Below are 15,483 nucleotides of genomic sequence, written 5' to 3'. Positions count from 1 at the left end.
AGGGATGGAAGTAAGTATATATATGAATTATAACATGGGTTGATCTCTGCAAAGGGGAATAAAATGCACTACCAGTGGAGGGAACTGAATTTTGAAGTAAGTTTGGGAAATCTCAGTGAAGATCCATACGATCTGTTCATGGTGTGTAGATGAATGGCTCTACTTAGCAGGCAGTGGCATTCTCCTCTCGGTGAGAAGCTTTGAACAGGCAGCATTTTTTTTTCCAATCAGTGTTGTTTTTTAATGTAGGTTGCAATCAGTCATCAAGTCTGCACTATTTTTACACTGTCAATAAGAAGAAAGTGAAGGGTATTGGAAATGCTTAAACACCGGGATGTAAACAGCAGTGTGAGTCACACGGTGAACTGGCTCATTTTCTATTTGTTCCTTGGAGCTTGAACTTCATTTTGTTCTGCCAAATCTGACTGCCGCAGTGAGTAAACTACTACTGGATGTTGTGTATTAGAATAGTGGGCAATGGACTGCTTTCTAGAATTGTGGTAAGAACCTGGTGAGCCAAATCCACATGTTCATTTGATTATATATATATTTTTGTACAGCTGTTGCTGGAAGGTTTGTTCTGAAAGACTTGCTTCCTTGTTCTGGGCTGGCTGCAGGGGTGAGGCTACTTAGGGATGTAAACATAAAGCCAAGAAACTTGCTGTAACAGCCAGGTTTGAAATATATCAGGCCATTCTTCATTTCAAGGGACTGTTGCACTCTTACAACGGCTGGTACCTTTGTTATGGTAGGGAGCCCCTACTAGAGAAGCCACCACTGCATTTCTCCAGTTTTTCTGGAAAGCAAAGTAGGATTTTGCCCACTGCGTTCCTTACTTGTTACTGCTTCCTGAGGTTGGGGACCACTGCGTGACATAACTCCCAAAGTCCTCTTCTCGCCCATCAAGTTTGGAGGTCTGACATGAAGCTCTCCTGACACAGAATCAAAACGTGGTTGTTGAGTAAGGGATTTAATTCTGCTCTTGCTCAGGCTGTGGCTGCAGACACCCTGATCGTGGAAGCATGCCAGATGTAAAATCCAGCTCGATCCAGCTTTTGGGAGAAGTCGGGGCTCAGCTGGTGACTCCAGGGGAAAGGTACGCTGTTCTCTTTTCCCCAGGCAGTCAACCTCAGCACTATTTAAAGGCTGTTTCTGTAGTGCCTCCTGACCGCAGCGTCTGTACCCTCCTAGGAACCTCTCCCTGCCCACCTCCTTAGGCTGGTTCATGTACTGAACACCTGGTTGTGGCCACCTTTACAGCATGAAAGCATTTCTGAGGAGGGAGGAAATGAGCTCTGCAGAATGTAGAGTGCAGATCAGCTGATAAATACCATTCATTTTCACAGCAGCCTTAGCAGTACATCTGTTTGTTCTACCAACCATTTTGATATGGCATAGAGAGTTGTTTTTAAATTGTCACAGATAAATATTGTAAATTTAATATATTATAAGCAAACCTAGATGAATTTACATTTGACTTTCCACAGCTGACAGATGAGGTTGAATATACCAAGTATTTTGAGTGCCTTTCTACCTTTATAATGACCGAGAGCTTTAACTAAAGCACCTCATCACTCGCGTTTATCAGAAAACTTTAGTTGATGCCTTTGCAAAATTGTATTTCAAGATCACGTCAGCTACTTTTGCCCTCAAAAAGGTGCTAAGCCTAATATTGCATTTTAACCTTGGACTTTCACCCCATGATTAATGTGAATATTTATTTCAATGTTTCCCTCTTACTGGGTTTTACTTTATCCAGTCTTTAGTTGTTTTAGAGAAATGTCACATCATGGTTTTATGCTGTTGCTTTTCATATGAATGTTTAATTATGAACAGAACTTTTGTAGATTTCAGATATACAGTACACAGTTGAATTTCAGAGGATTTAATTTCTCGGTGTAAAGAGTTTTGTAATGGTGCTTTGTACAGTATGTATTCTAATTTTTTTGCACATAGTTTCAGTTTCCCTAAACTGATTTATTTTTACCAAATTGTTGTGTTGTACTAAAGTCCAGAGCACACAAGCTGTTTTTAAATTCTTGTCCTACAACACTACATCTGTATAGAACTTCTGGTGCGTTTAAACTAGCTGCATTGATGGAAGTAAAAGCTTTGCTTCTATATCATAAGAATGCATCATACAGCTTAATGTAGCATGCTCCAAGTGCTTCAGATTTTAAACTGCACCATCTAGTTACCAGGTGCCATTTGTTGTACTTTACACTATGTAGTAGGTTTCTGGCTCTACCACATCCTCAGAGCTTCGTCTGTAGCTGTAATTAGTTTATACAAGTGTAATTACTCCTCCACAACCTGACAGTTCTTAGTTTATCATTTCCATTGTATTTATTACAGAGTGTTTTAGCATTGGTATCATTGTATTTTCACCCAGCTGTTACATGAGCTTTAACAAAAAGATCTGTATAAAATGGTTTTTAAGTACTTAATGTATGTACCCATGCAGAAGTTGAGCAATAAATTGTATGCTGTTTGCACTGTCACAGCATCAATGGTTTAAAAAGTTTTCAGTTTTTCTTAATTGTTTACTTTAAAATGTAACAAATAGCATTAAGTAATCCGCCCTCGTTTCAGGGGAAAGTGCTTATTACACTCTGAGTCTTTCTGCAGACGTCTGCCTAAAATAAGGGTTGTGCTAATTGTCTTAATTGAACAACAAAGGTCTTATTTTGGCTTTTATGTTAATGGTTTCCTGGAAAGGGGTTCATCTCTGTGTTACTGAATGGATGTCTGCTCTCAAATTGCAGCAAAAATTGAACTGCTTTCCTTATGAGAAGAAAAAAGTAAAATAAGTTTTATAAATACACGTTAAAATTCTGACATCATTTCAGCTTTGCTACACAGTAGAAAGTAGCTTAAAACTTTATTAATCATAAAAGCACTCAAAGTTCCAGGTACCAACAGCTGTGCCTCTGGCACATGGAGATGACAGATCTGATCTTACAGAACAGCAGCTGCACACCACCTTCCTGTCACAGCACTTCTCAGAGACTCCCCTCCAGCTCAGCAGACAGCTGCAGTGCTATTTAGCATGTCTTAAGAGAAACCACTTTTGTTGTACTGAAAGGAAGCCATCTGAAGCCTAGATCTGAGTCTGTCTGCCTCTAGTTCTTGAAAAAAAGTTTCATCATCATTTTGCATTATTGCTGTTTGCAGTTGCTGTATTTCTTTTTCCATCCTTGACCTCAGCTCTCTCTTTGTTTTCTGCAGCATCTAAACAGAACACAGGTATTAGCATATTGCATAAAGAAAGAAAACATCCACACAAGATCAAAAACCCTTACTTGTGCTTGTGCTTTCTCTCTGGTTCGGATTTGTTGTCGTTCCTGAGATAAAGCTTCTGCTAGCATGGAGAACTAAGCACAATACATGTTTCAGTTAAAGAAATGAAAGGCTTCTCTATTAAAAAACATTAAGTGGCTGTTTCAGCTGCAGGTTAAACTTACCTGATCTCTGTAATAGTTCTCCATGGACTCCAGCTCATTCTGATGCTCTCTTCTTTGCTCAGCACGCATCTCTTGAGCATATGCTCTCAGCTCCTTCAGTCTTTGCTTCTGAATTTCTAAGCCTTCTTCAAATAAGTTTTTAAATATCTGCCAACAATTAAAAAAGCAAACACAATTTTCCTAGAAACTTAAAAAAGCTGTGTTGTTGTTGGGAGTACCAAACCTTTTTGAACATAAGGCTTCATCCAACCAATTTAATTTGGATATGTTGCTTTGTAAGTAAATGTTAACATATTTCAGATGCTTTATCTCCTGATGAAAGGGCAATCACAAAAAAGGGTCACTGCCCTTGAAAAAGTACAGTTACACATCAAGTACCAGTGGTACAGACACAGCTGAGCTATCTTTGTAATATTCATTTAATTGGAATTCCTATAAAAAGTACATCTTTCAGATTTGTTCAATCAGGATGAATCAGAGTGGCCAGAACAGCAGGGATGTACTGATCAAAGCTGATTTTTCCTATATGCACCAAACTCTGAACGCGTGGAGCTACAGCCCACAGCACTCTGTCTAATTCAGGATGTTCACCCAGATTTCCAATAACAGGAAATGCAGCCTGCACTCACACTTCCCATCCATACAAAAGAACACTGCTGCACAGCTTCAGACACAAACTGTGCTCAGGTCAATAACAGTGAATTAATACACAAAACTTCCTAGACTTTGAAAGGTGAGAACTGTGCAGCTACTCTTGTGAAATAAATTAGCACTGCTGGCTTAACTTAGCTGTGATGTGCAGCCCTAAATAGAGTTCATCTGTCAAAAAGTCCACTTTATTTAACAAAGATGAGTGAAAGCAGATTTTTTTTGTCAGTTTCCATAACTGAAAATTTAGGTTATTTTCTTTGGATGGTAGCTCTAGGAACCTCTTAATTCTGTTTCTGAAAACTTGCTTCTTCAATTTGTCTTGATGTTAGCCTTGTTTTTTCATGCTGAGGGTGAGCCTTTTTCTCCTTTCCTTAACGCTATCAAGCATTCTTCCTGTTTTACAGTGGCCTGCCTTCAACTGTCTCAGTGTTTCCAAAGAAGGAACCAGCCACTTAATCCGGGCTCCTTCATTCTGTTCACTTAAGTTGCCTCTGTCTCCTTCTACCATTATTTGTACTACGATACTGCAGGTCCTCAGCAATCGCATCCAAACAGTACAGAAGAATTCCACGCTTGCAAAGCAAAACAACTTGGGCTTACCCTTTCTTCCCTTGTCCTAGCCCGCATCATCTTGGCCCGCAGCTGGACACGGTAATCTTCATAGTATTTCCTGGCTCTAACAACTTGCTGGCGTTTCTCTCTCACCTTACTCTGAGTCCATTTCTGGCAGTAGATACGTTGCTTTAATTCTTGCTAAATGGAAAAAAGTTGCTGTAAGACCACCAATCTCTCAATGGATTTGCTTAAGCCAAGTTTTGTTGATCATTTCTAATAGGGTCCTTGACTAAGAAACTCCTTATTCCAATTTTAAAGCTTTAAGTTATAAATGCAGTGTAATCACCGCCGACTTCGCGCAGTGTTGCCATCAGCAGTACCAGATAATTAAGGAGTCAGCGTTGCCACAGCTGCTGGTGTTGTTAACATTAAAACCAGCAGGCTGAAGTTTCTCTTCCTCGCGTGTTCTCAGCTTGTTTGTGTTTTAAAGCAGCAGCTAAATGTAGTAGTGGCATTTTAGTCCAGATGGCCACACAGCAGAAGTTACATGGCATTTGAGGCCACAGTTACTCAAAAGGCATAAAGTTGTCATAAAATAAGATGCTCCTTTTATGAACAGGGAGTATTCTGTGTAACAAATACCGTTCAAAGAACATACCAGTCTCTTGTTATGGTCTCGATCTTTTTTAATAATTGCAACAAGAAGCTCATGCTTCTTCAAGGCTTGTTGAACCTGGAGGTTTAATTTAAAAAAGAAAAAAAGTTACTTCTATCATTCTGCAGGACAGGCATTTGTATGCAGGAGTTGTCCCAGAAATATTACCTTTTTATTGTGCTGTTTATATTGAGTTGATGTGCGTAAGGTAATCGCTGTAGCAAACACTACTAACGATGCTGCAATGCTGATAACTTACAAATATGACATAAGTTCTGTTAAATAGAAATGCAGGTGTAAACAAGCAGTGGCCGTGCTCTGTCTCACAGCTGAGACACACAGTGTGAAAGGACGTGTTCAGGATGTTCGTGTCCTTATCCATGGTGCACAGTCAGGATGATTTTACTATGAAACACCATCTGACGAGCGCTACCCTTCTGTCAGCTGATGCTTAAAAGGTAAGAATGTGAACTCACTTCATTTTGGAGTTTGAGTCTAGCCCTGTCAGAAGCTGCTTTCAGCCGTTCAGTCTGTGCGAGCTGCTGCCGCCACATTTTGTTCATAGCGTGCTGGGAAACGTGCAGGTGGGGGAACTCTTCCAGTAGCTGAAGTAGGAGGTCGTCATCCCTGACTTTCACTACAAGTAAAGAAAGATGTAAGCAATAAACCCCTGGAAACTACATTTAGTGCTGAATTCTTCCAGACAGCATCAGCCTAAGTTAGGAAATACTTCAGATTGAACAGTGTATGCAACTACCATGCTGTTGTTATGATGTCAGGCTCAACTCAGCAGTACACAGGATCTCTTCCAATGCAGCAGCTGAGAAACCAATCCCAAGTAAGTGGCTTTTTTTCTTTTCTGCTGAAGAACGGCTTTTATAGCTCAGGCCTCACGTCTCCCCCTTTACCATGGTTAATCCTATTTAGGGAGGCATCCCCTTCTTCAGATGGTTCAGATTGTCACTAATAAGACACAACTTTCTTTGTTTCATTGGCTCCAGCAACTTAAAATACTGTTAATGCAGTGGCAGATACAGGTCTGTATAAATAGTGGAAATAAATAGTGGAAAACAAAGAAGTGGAAAACAAACTGATTTGCAACTAACATTCTTATTACGTCTTTGATTATGGTGGCAAGAAATAAACTAAACTACAGGCAGATGAAACAAGTGAGTAATAACCAAGTAAATGCATTTCAAACGCTTACCAAAAACAAACCAAGAAATCCCAGTAGTGTCCCTGACCAACATTCAGGCACGTTAGGGGATTGTACCACGACCTTACATAAAGACAGACATAATGCTGTTTGGCAGTACTGAGCTGTGTTTTGTGTTCGCTGTTCTTGGAACATTTCTGACTCAGCAAAACCCATGGCATAATTTCTGCTACAACAGCAGGGTCTTTTCCTACCAAACATTGTGCTCATCCACCTCCATATGTTTTAGCACCAACCCAGCAAAGCTAGAGGCCCAGTTTGAAATAATACATGTTCAGAAAAAGTGGGAAGAAAGACTGAGCTCAAAGTAGAGTGGAGCAAACACAGGAGTAGCAGGAATGGAAAGAAGCTTTGAAAACAATCCAGGAGAGTTTAAGGAGGTAGCAACTGGGTCCGAGTTTTGAACTGTGCATGGGTGGTTCACATTTACTTAGAGCATTATCTTCTGTAACAAAAATCCAGACGTATGGAGGTCATAAGAAGGGGAAAATGCTACAGCTGACTGGTATATATTGGGCCAATGCCTTTATGCTTGGAGTTCCAACACATGCTTTCAAAGGATGCCAGTTTTCCACCAAGTATAGTTTTGTGTTTCTTACTTGGAGCTGCTTTCTTTGGCTTCGCAGTCCCTCGTTTTGGAATCCACTGGCTGTATCTGGGATTCCAAGGTGTGGTTTTTCTAGAATAAACTCTCACTGGCTGAGGGATTTTTGGAGATTCTTTAAAGATGTTTTCCTTGTATCCTTGTTCCTTTGGAGCAGATGTAAAACAGATGGAGAACAGGTATGAGAAAGGCAAGACTGATAGATCACATAGTTTGGATATCAGAACTTAAATGGCATCAAAAATTGTAGAATGAGAAATTGGAGATACTGAATTGAATTCTTGAGAAGTTGAAAATGTACCAAATGCAGTCCACGGTTCAAATAAAGGTTACATCTCTATTGCATAACCTCAGCTCTTTTGCAGCACTTCACAGTTCTGCAGCAGCCTGATCACTGCTTCTGCAAAAGCTGTGAAAACAGCCAGTGCATCCCACAGCAGAATGACACAGCTGTCAACCTAAGTTCCTTGATGGTCCAGTACTCCGTAAGAAAGTAGCAGTACTAGAAAGTATCAAGAACCCTTCTGCCAGATTCGTAATAGTAGAAAATCATCCTTGCACAAAAAAAATGACTTCTAGAGTAGGTGGAGAAAAACATAAATATGACAACATAAAGCAAATGACCTCCACGGTGCAGGGCATCCAGCTCTCAGCCTGGGGAATGGGGGAGGCAAGTAGGAAATAGCTGAGAGGGCCTGCAGCTGGTCAGACTTGCTCTCAGAAAGATAACTAGCATCACGAGAGTTCAGGCCAGTCTACAGAAGCTGCCTTCTGACTTAGCATAGTTATTTAAATCACAGTCTCTTGAAATCACTTCATGTAAACCATATGATGGTTATTCTACTGCTGAGAATATTACCTACAAGGGCTGACAACTTTAGATAAAACCAAGGGATAATTATTTTTGTCTCTGGAAAAGCTGACCCGTGTTCACTATTTCAGTACACAACTCTTCTATAACTCCAATACTAGAAGTCAAGGTGTTCTTGCACCCAGAAAATGTGCACAGTGCCTGGACAGAGCATTTAGACAAATTTTAAAATAACTAGCAAAATAATGCTTTACATACCAGTTCCTTGACTTCTTCCCTGAGTTTGGAAAGTCTGAGCCTCTCCCGAGCTTCATAAATTCTTAATTCATTTTCATAAGCTTTAGCAACCATCTAGAAAGCAAAAAAAGGAACTTTGCAGAGAAAATAACCGGTCCAGATGGATAGATACCTCATTAGCTTCTTCAGAATATGGGTTAAAATTGTTCCTTCCACTTAAAACTTCTTTTTTCTGCAGTATTTGGAGTCTACAACTACAACAGTGCAAAATCATAAAAGTGGGCCAAATGCCTCCAGTAAACAAGGACATTCAATTCCAGTACTCTTGGCATAACTGTACTAAGAACAACTAACAGGTCTAACCCTGAAGTTACCTTTGCTGCTTGTGTTCTTTCATCCCTTTCTTTTTGCAACTTGTTGTGAATGCTTTTCATTTGGCCTCTTCCATTACTGCAAAGCATGTCTTCTGACTCCGAAAAAAGCTGATGCTGAGATGAGGGTGATGGTGGAGAAAGGGATCGTGTCCTGCTGGGGTACTTCAGGTGTGGTATGTCTGTGAGGAGAGGGGTTTTAGTAACTACCCAGCTTCAAGCAAAAAAAAAAAAAAAAAGCTCCAGCCAAGTTAAAAACCATCCACAGCAAAATTGAAATATTTAGCACAAATTAAATGACAAAAAGCTAAAGCCTTTGCTTTTAGGTTTATCCCTGCTCCGAATCCTACGTGTGGGGACTTTTATGGCAGCAGAAGTGCTAAGAGATATTTAAGATGGGAAAGGATAAAGCAGCAAAACCATTTAAAGTTAACAACAGAGACTGTTTTACAAGATTCATAAACAGCTCCATCTTGCAATATAATGTTGTGCGTGTGGATTAGATCAAGCTACATGATAGTTTTATATCCAAGTCTTCGTATTGGGTCGCTGTAAAATCAGATTGCCGCTGACACAGAGCACAGAACTTAGTAAAGCTGTGTGTAGGTCAGTGCATCAGCTTTACAGAAGGATTTTTTTCCTCATTCTAAAACCTGTGTGTGCTAAGAATCACTGCTGGCTGGCTCTGTGATCACCTCGCTCAGCTCTCCTTCGGCCGTAATCCATCACGCTGTCACTGTGCTGGGACAGGTTGTCTTCATCTGTCACCTCTTCTCTGGGACGCCCACCCAAAGCTCTCTTCAACATCTGTTGGACAGATTTTTGGGAAGGGGGTCAGGATCAATTGTTCATTTGTTCAATTGTTCACTCAAATTTAGAAGTGCCATCCCCAGTGTTAATTGCAGATTGCTTTTTCATTAATATAAAATCTGTATTATTGTTTCCTGCTGTTATTTCTAAGGCTAGCTTGTCTGGATGCAACAGAGATTTTACTTACTGAATCCAGTTCATTTAACCTGTGAGAAAGTTTTTGTGATACTTGATGCAGCTCTTGCTTAGGCAGGTTTTCCTTTGTTGTTCTGTGGGAAAGAGGAACTTGAAGTACAGTAGAATTTTCATATCTGAAAAAAAAAAAGCAACCAACAAAAACAACCAGATTTCATTTCTATTCTAAAAACGTAGAGATAAATATTACCTCGTACAATTCCAGCTCACTTTTTGCATAAGCACATTTTTATAGGATGAAGTACAACTCACTGTGTAAGGGCCTACAACTGTACTTAAGAAAATGTGCACATGATGGAAGTAGGAAAGGCTTCTGCTGAAATGCAGTCATACAGCTGAGGAAGATGCCTCATTAAAAACAAAGGAAAAGCTGGAGACAGGAGGGATTGTACAGGAAAATGGCTCAGCTCCAAGAAAACTGAACTTGCCTCTTCTTTCTAGGCAGATGTCTTGATTCAGGGCTTGGATGTTGCGTTATTTGCTCAGTGTGTAAGGAGAATTTTTGATCTAAGTGTGAAGCAGAGGCAGAAGTCCCATATACCCAAGGAACCTTGAAAAATGATTAAGAGCAAAAATTAAGATTTACACAGTAATGCTCAGAAGTACCACGGATTATAGTAGGAGAGATCCTACAATAGTATTTACAGAAGAAACATTTCGAACCATGAGATCACACACATACAGTAGATGTTTAAGGAAATAAGCTAGCAAAAATATAGATCAGTTTAAGAATCATTTACAGCTAAGCCACCAAATCAGAATAACAAAGTCTACACATCAGTGTCCCTATATACTGCCTCACTAGCCTGGGGGATCAGTGCCAAGTAATGCACTAAGCAAGCTGAACTTAGTGCTGAGTATGGACTAAGCAGCAATTCATAGCAAACATACTAAAATAAATCACTCCTGTCCTTATGCCAGTGCTTTAGTGTTGGTTGGTAGTTTATCTATTCAAACCAGAGTAATTCAGGGTCATCATGCAGACACTTGCAAATGTACCGACTGAAAATGAGTTTCAAAGAAAGGCAGTGCTTGAAGCAGACACGGCTGTGAGAACCTCTTGTGGCTGCAGAAGGCAAAAAAAAAAAAAAAAGTATTTTCCAGTACAGTCACAGAATGGCAGCTGCTGAATGGTTGGTAGGTTTTGAAAAGCAAAGGGCAGTGCAAGAATGCAATGCAAGAAAATATGCCATCAGGCAATTCAGTGATCTTTAGGAAGGGAGCAAAATTTTAAAATAACCTCATAAAACCAAATTCTTACTAATTTAGAATACTGATACACAAGGAAGTGAATATTCAATGTTCTTTCTGAATAAGACAAAGAGAACCAGTAAGCCCTTGTGATTAATTAGAGCTCGACATGGACTGGTGTTCACCCTTCCTGGAGGAAACACTTCCTGAAAGAACTGAGGTGACTTGCAAACTGCATGCAGCCACTGTCTAACAACATTGTGTTACTAAGTGTACTCCTGCATTGAAGTGAGAAGCCCAAAAGCCCAGAGGTGTCACAAAATAACAAGAAAAGTAATTGGAAATCCAACAGCACCGACTGAGCTTCCACAAAGATGGTGAAGTTGCAACATCTACCTTCATATTGTCCTCAGCATCATTCCGGACGGTCTTGTCTCCTGCTGCAGAAGCAGACGGCAGGTTAGTGTTAGTCACTCACGTAGACTGCAGTGTGCCTATTAGCGTGGGAATAGCTACCAAAAAATATCTGTGGCCTTTTGAACTTATCAGCCAAAGAGAACATAATGACTAGGCAACTGTGTTTACACAGTTATGACATCCATTTCAGTGATTTTTCAGGTTTTACATTTTCAGTGTCAAAGGAGTGCTATGGAAACTAGAAAGGTAATCAGTGTCTCCCAGGCAACAGAGAAAATAAGCATGAAAACTACTTTCTAAACCATTTCTACAACAGCAATTAAGAACCTTTTCCTCAGTCTGAAAATGGTATGTTGAGGCCACGTCCCCCTGCTCACAATAAGCTCATCCAGAGAAGTGATTTCTGTAGTACAGGGGCATCTTAAATGGATTAAGTAAGAAAGGAGTAGAACTGGGGATAGGCTATTTTGTCAAGCAGTGAACAGCTTGGAAGTAACCTATTTATATACAAAAAACAAAAAAAACACCAAGAGAATTCTAAATAGATGCACTGGTAGTTTTAAAACCATGTTTTCTGTACTACATATAAAATTAAGGCAATATTTGACACATGGAGTTGTTCTGTAGGAAGCAAAATTCTCTCACCAGGGATCTTTCTTGACAGAAGAGCACCTGAAACATCATCAGGTTTTTGTGTAAGCGACATTTCAAGCTGGAAGAAAACACAAGAAAAATGAGACAGGAAGGTAATACATCAGGTTTGCCTTGCATGGCAATCAGTGCTGACTTTATTGCCAGCTGTACAAGAACACAACCATGATTATATTGTCAACTGCACTGCAAACTGTGCAGGAATGTTGATTACGTGCATCCATGTGTGCACTATAAACACCTCTCTCAATTAGATGGTTTTAAAGTGAACCATGGAAGTACTGATTAATAAAAAACAAAGGATGGGTTTTTACTTACAGTAGGAGATTCCAGTTCTTGACTGTTAACCAAAGCTGCTGACTGACTGTCCAAGCTCTGGTGATCAATGTGTACAGGATCACAGGACCTGGCTTCAGCAGGCTGAAATGGTGGTAGCAAAGGAACAGCCTGGCATAGTGGCTCCCCGAGTCTTTGAGCACTGGAACTGAAATGCTCTTTTGGCAGTTCAGTGCTGTGAATGGACTCCAAGGATCCTTAAGAAACCAATATAAAGAACTTGAAATTAAAAGTGTTATCTATAGAAGTGGCATGTTATTTCTGTATATCATCCATGCACACTAGAGGGAAGATTAAGTATCTAATGTTAATTACTATATTCGTTTGATTGCACAGAACTGTTAAATTTTAAAGGTAGGCTACCTTGAGCCTACATATCAGTTGTTTGAATAAATCTGCATTGCTGTATATGTGCAGGTGTGACTTAACAGCACAGACACCTAAATTTGAGAGGAGTTCCAAAAGAAGCAGAATTTGAATTTTGTGACTTATTTACTTTTGTTCATTGACACATTTAAACTGCTGAACTGTTTTGGCATCAGCAAAACAGATACCAATTTTGCTATCTGCAGAAATGCTACTACAGATTAGTCTTAAAGATATATATTTATCCAAGCTCACCTTCCCCTCTCCCTGAGAACAAATGACCAGTATCTCCAAGTCGAATTAATTCACTGGTAGATTCCGAACCGTCTGCATCACACAACGGCACAAAGCATTCTGACTGGGACCTAAGGGGAACATGAAGTGATAAAATGTTTATTCTAAACGTCTTTGCCTCTTCAGTCCACAAGGTGGAGATGCAGAAGAGTCCCAGCTCTACTTCAGTCACTGGCGACTGCAGTGCGGGGCACAGGAGGCCAGCTTCCACAAAACAAACCAATGTAGAAGTCAGGAAGATGGATCCAATGCTATTCAACTAAAATGCAATCGTTTAAAAGTGGGACAAAGTTCTTAATGAATTTTGTTTCACGGGGAAAATAAGCTTAAGGGAAACAATGCCATCAGAATTCCTCAAAGCAAAAAAGATCTAGAAATGTTTTTCTGCCCATCTAGAGGAAAAGTTAGCTTGTGTTCCATTTGAGGGATGGATGTTTCTTTTCTGCGTGTTACTGAGAATTGCTAGCTGCTCTACAGACGTGCAAAAATAACAGTAACTTACTGTGTCAGTGCATGTATTCAAAGCTATTCTTACCTGTCAACTGATGAAAGTTCCAAAGATGGTGTAAGTTGACCAGCACTGCTTTCCAGCTGCTCTGGAGATACAGTTTGCATTTTGCTATTGGGCAGTACAGTCTCATCTGTTAATAATGAAGAGGCATTAATTTTCAGGAAAAATTATTTTATATATTAACTAAAAGGTTTTATCTTCATTATTATTAAAATAGTTTAAGGATCTTAATATATATATAACATTATAAGTGCTTTTTAAATATTATAAAGGTTATATTTAGATTATGGAATGGCATGGATTGGAGAATCTGTAATAATGTATCATCAGAACACAATACCTCAAACATGGAAATCTGTCTTCTCACCTCCATTTTGAGAAGAGAATTCACTGACTTCTTCTGTAAGATACTCCAACAAACCATCAAATATTTCAAGGAGATTTCTGATAGACTCCTTTTCTCCTTTCACAATGTTCTCACCTCAAGAAAAGGTACGGTCATATCAATAATCACTAATTTATTATTTGTTAATAAGTAGTTTGAAAGTCTTCAAAGAAGAGGAGTTTTCTGAATATGACTGGAAATCCTTGTGAAGGTGTCAGCTCAGAGCACAGCTGCACCCAAATACTTAATATATCTTAAAATATTTTCAGTTCTAATAACTGAAAGCTTACAGATACTGTATCTAATTCCATTACACACATATATAAACATTATATATATATCTACATAATATTTGTGGCATATGGTTCTTATGAAGTGTTCAAATTAAACCACATTATGACTACTTACCAGTGATGTGTGACAAGCTGACCTGCAGGTAGTCCAATGCCAGAGAATCTATTACAGCTTGTACATTATGTGCATCGTTCTCTTGGCTTCTAGGAGTAGCTATGAAATCTATTTAAAACAAATACGTATATTTTATGCTATCTGAATTGACAGCTTACTGCTGTTATTTTTACTTAAACTAGTTTTAGTTTAAAAATACTAATTTGTAAGTAGAAAATGACTTGGTGAAAAGTTCAGTAATTATATGGTTGTATGAAACCTTTAATGAAAAAGAAGCATAAACATAGTATATCCCCTAGAAGATGTGGGGATCCTATCAGCTGAAGTACTGAATACAAGAACACTGACTATTTAAACAGTTTTCATTCTTTACTCCCAGCACAAACAATACCTAGTTGCAAAATTTGCAAACTTGAACTTGTCCATTGTAAAATATGCAGAGGCACACAAAAGCATCCTTAGGAATTAACATTCCCACCTGGTACCTTTTCTCCTAAGATCGACTCATAAAGACAAACAAATACATCAGCTCCGCACTCTGAGAGATGCTTTATGTGCTGGTTTACGTGACAGCTCCTTAAAAGATCATTGGCAACGTTGACCCAATCTATAAAGAAGCAGAGTATATTAACAACAGAACTGGAAGACACAGAAATACAGAATGGATAGTTACAGTGAAAGATGGAACCACTTCAGGTGGCTTTGATACGAGGGCAATGCCACACGATGGGCTCAGTACTTGGTGTGATCAGGGCAGCAATGCTTTCTGCACCCAGTGGGATTTCCTTCAGAGAGAAATGTGAGCAGTGAGGAACACGGGCAGCATCAGCCAAAGCACTGCTGAGAGCTGACGTCCTTCACAGAAGGAGCAGCGAGCGTTACCATAGACTGCAGGGTGCTGGAAAAGTGATGACACCGTTTGAAGGGAGAAAAGGGAAGAAAGAGGACTGTGTGGTTCCTGCACAAGGCCTCTTGGGTACTGCTTTTGCTTTTCTGTACACGGGGAGAAATGCTTTTCCATTCCTACTCTTCATTCAGTTCCACAGATCGCTCTGCAGTACCGCTTTAACAGCCGTAGCTGCGAGGCAGGTTCGAGCAGCATCTCCTGCAGCTCAGCCTCCAAACCAGCCACCTCCAGACTTAAAAGCGTGGCTGGAGAAAATGGAGGGCGCATAAAAAACTTAAGGATCCACAACACAAAGAGGAGAGCGGGAACCTTTGAGCAACATCACGTCTGCATAAAACGGAAGGCGTCAGCTCCACCGCGAGGCCCCACAGGGCAGCGGAGACGGGCGGAACCCTCGGAGCCGCAGCCCGCGCCTACCTGTGCCCTCAGCGCTGCCCATGGCGCAGCC

General features: G+C 39.9%; 1 protein-coding gene across 1 annotated transcript; it reads right to left on the bottom strand.

Annotated features, from left to right (window-relative positions):
• Window positions 1-3,054: 3,054 nt before the first annotated feature.
• On the bottom strand, window positions 3,055-15,474 carry CEP95 (centrosomal protein 95; the record flags this gene model as incomplete). Its single annotated transcript, XM_079544191.1, has 21 exons — window positions 3,055-3,231; window positions 3,303-3,374; window positions 3,465-3,611; window positions 4,716-4,868; window positions 5,329-5,403; window positions 5,802-5,962; window positions 7,141-7,291; window positions 8,215-8,307; window positions 8,568-8,746; window positions 9,260-9,371; window positions 9,562-9,685; window positions 9,998-10,119; window positions 11,157-11,200; window positions 11,823-11,889; window positions 12,147-12,361; window positions 12,786-12,895; window positions 13,360-13,465; window positions 13,703-13,816; window positions 14,129-14,236; window positions 14,607-14,735; window positions 15,453-15,474. 21 exons carry the CDS (start codon window positions 15,472-15,474, stop codon window positions 3,055-3,057), a joined length of 2,481 nt encoding a protein of 826 aa, XP_079400317.1.
• Window positions 15,475-15,483: the final 9 nt, after the last annotated feature.

Source organism: Tetrao urogallus, assembly GCF_951394365.1.
Source record: "Tetrao urogallus genome assembly, chromosome: 18".
Lineage (NCBI taxonomy): Eukaryota > Metazoa > Chordata > Aves > Galliformes > Phasianidae > Tetrao > Tetrao urogallus.
Note: the sequence above shows the minus strand (reverse complement) of the source record. Positions and strands in the feature narration are given on the sequence as shown.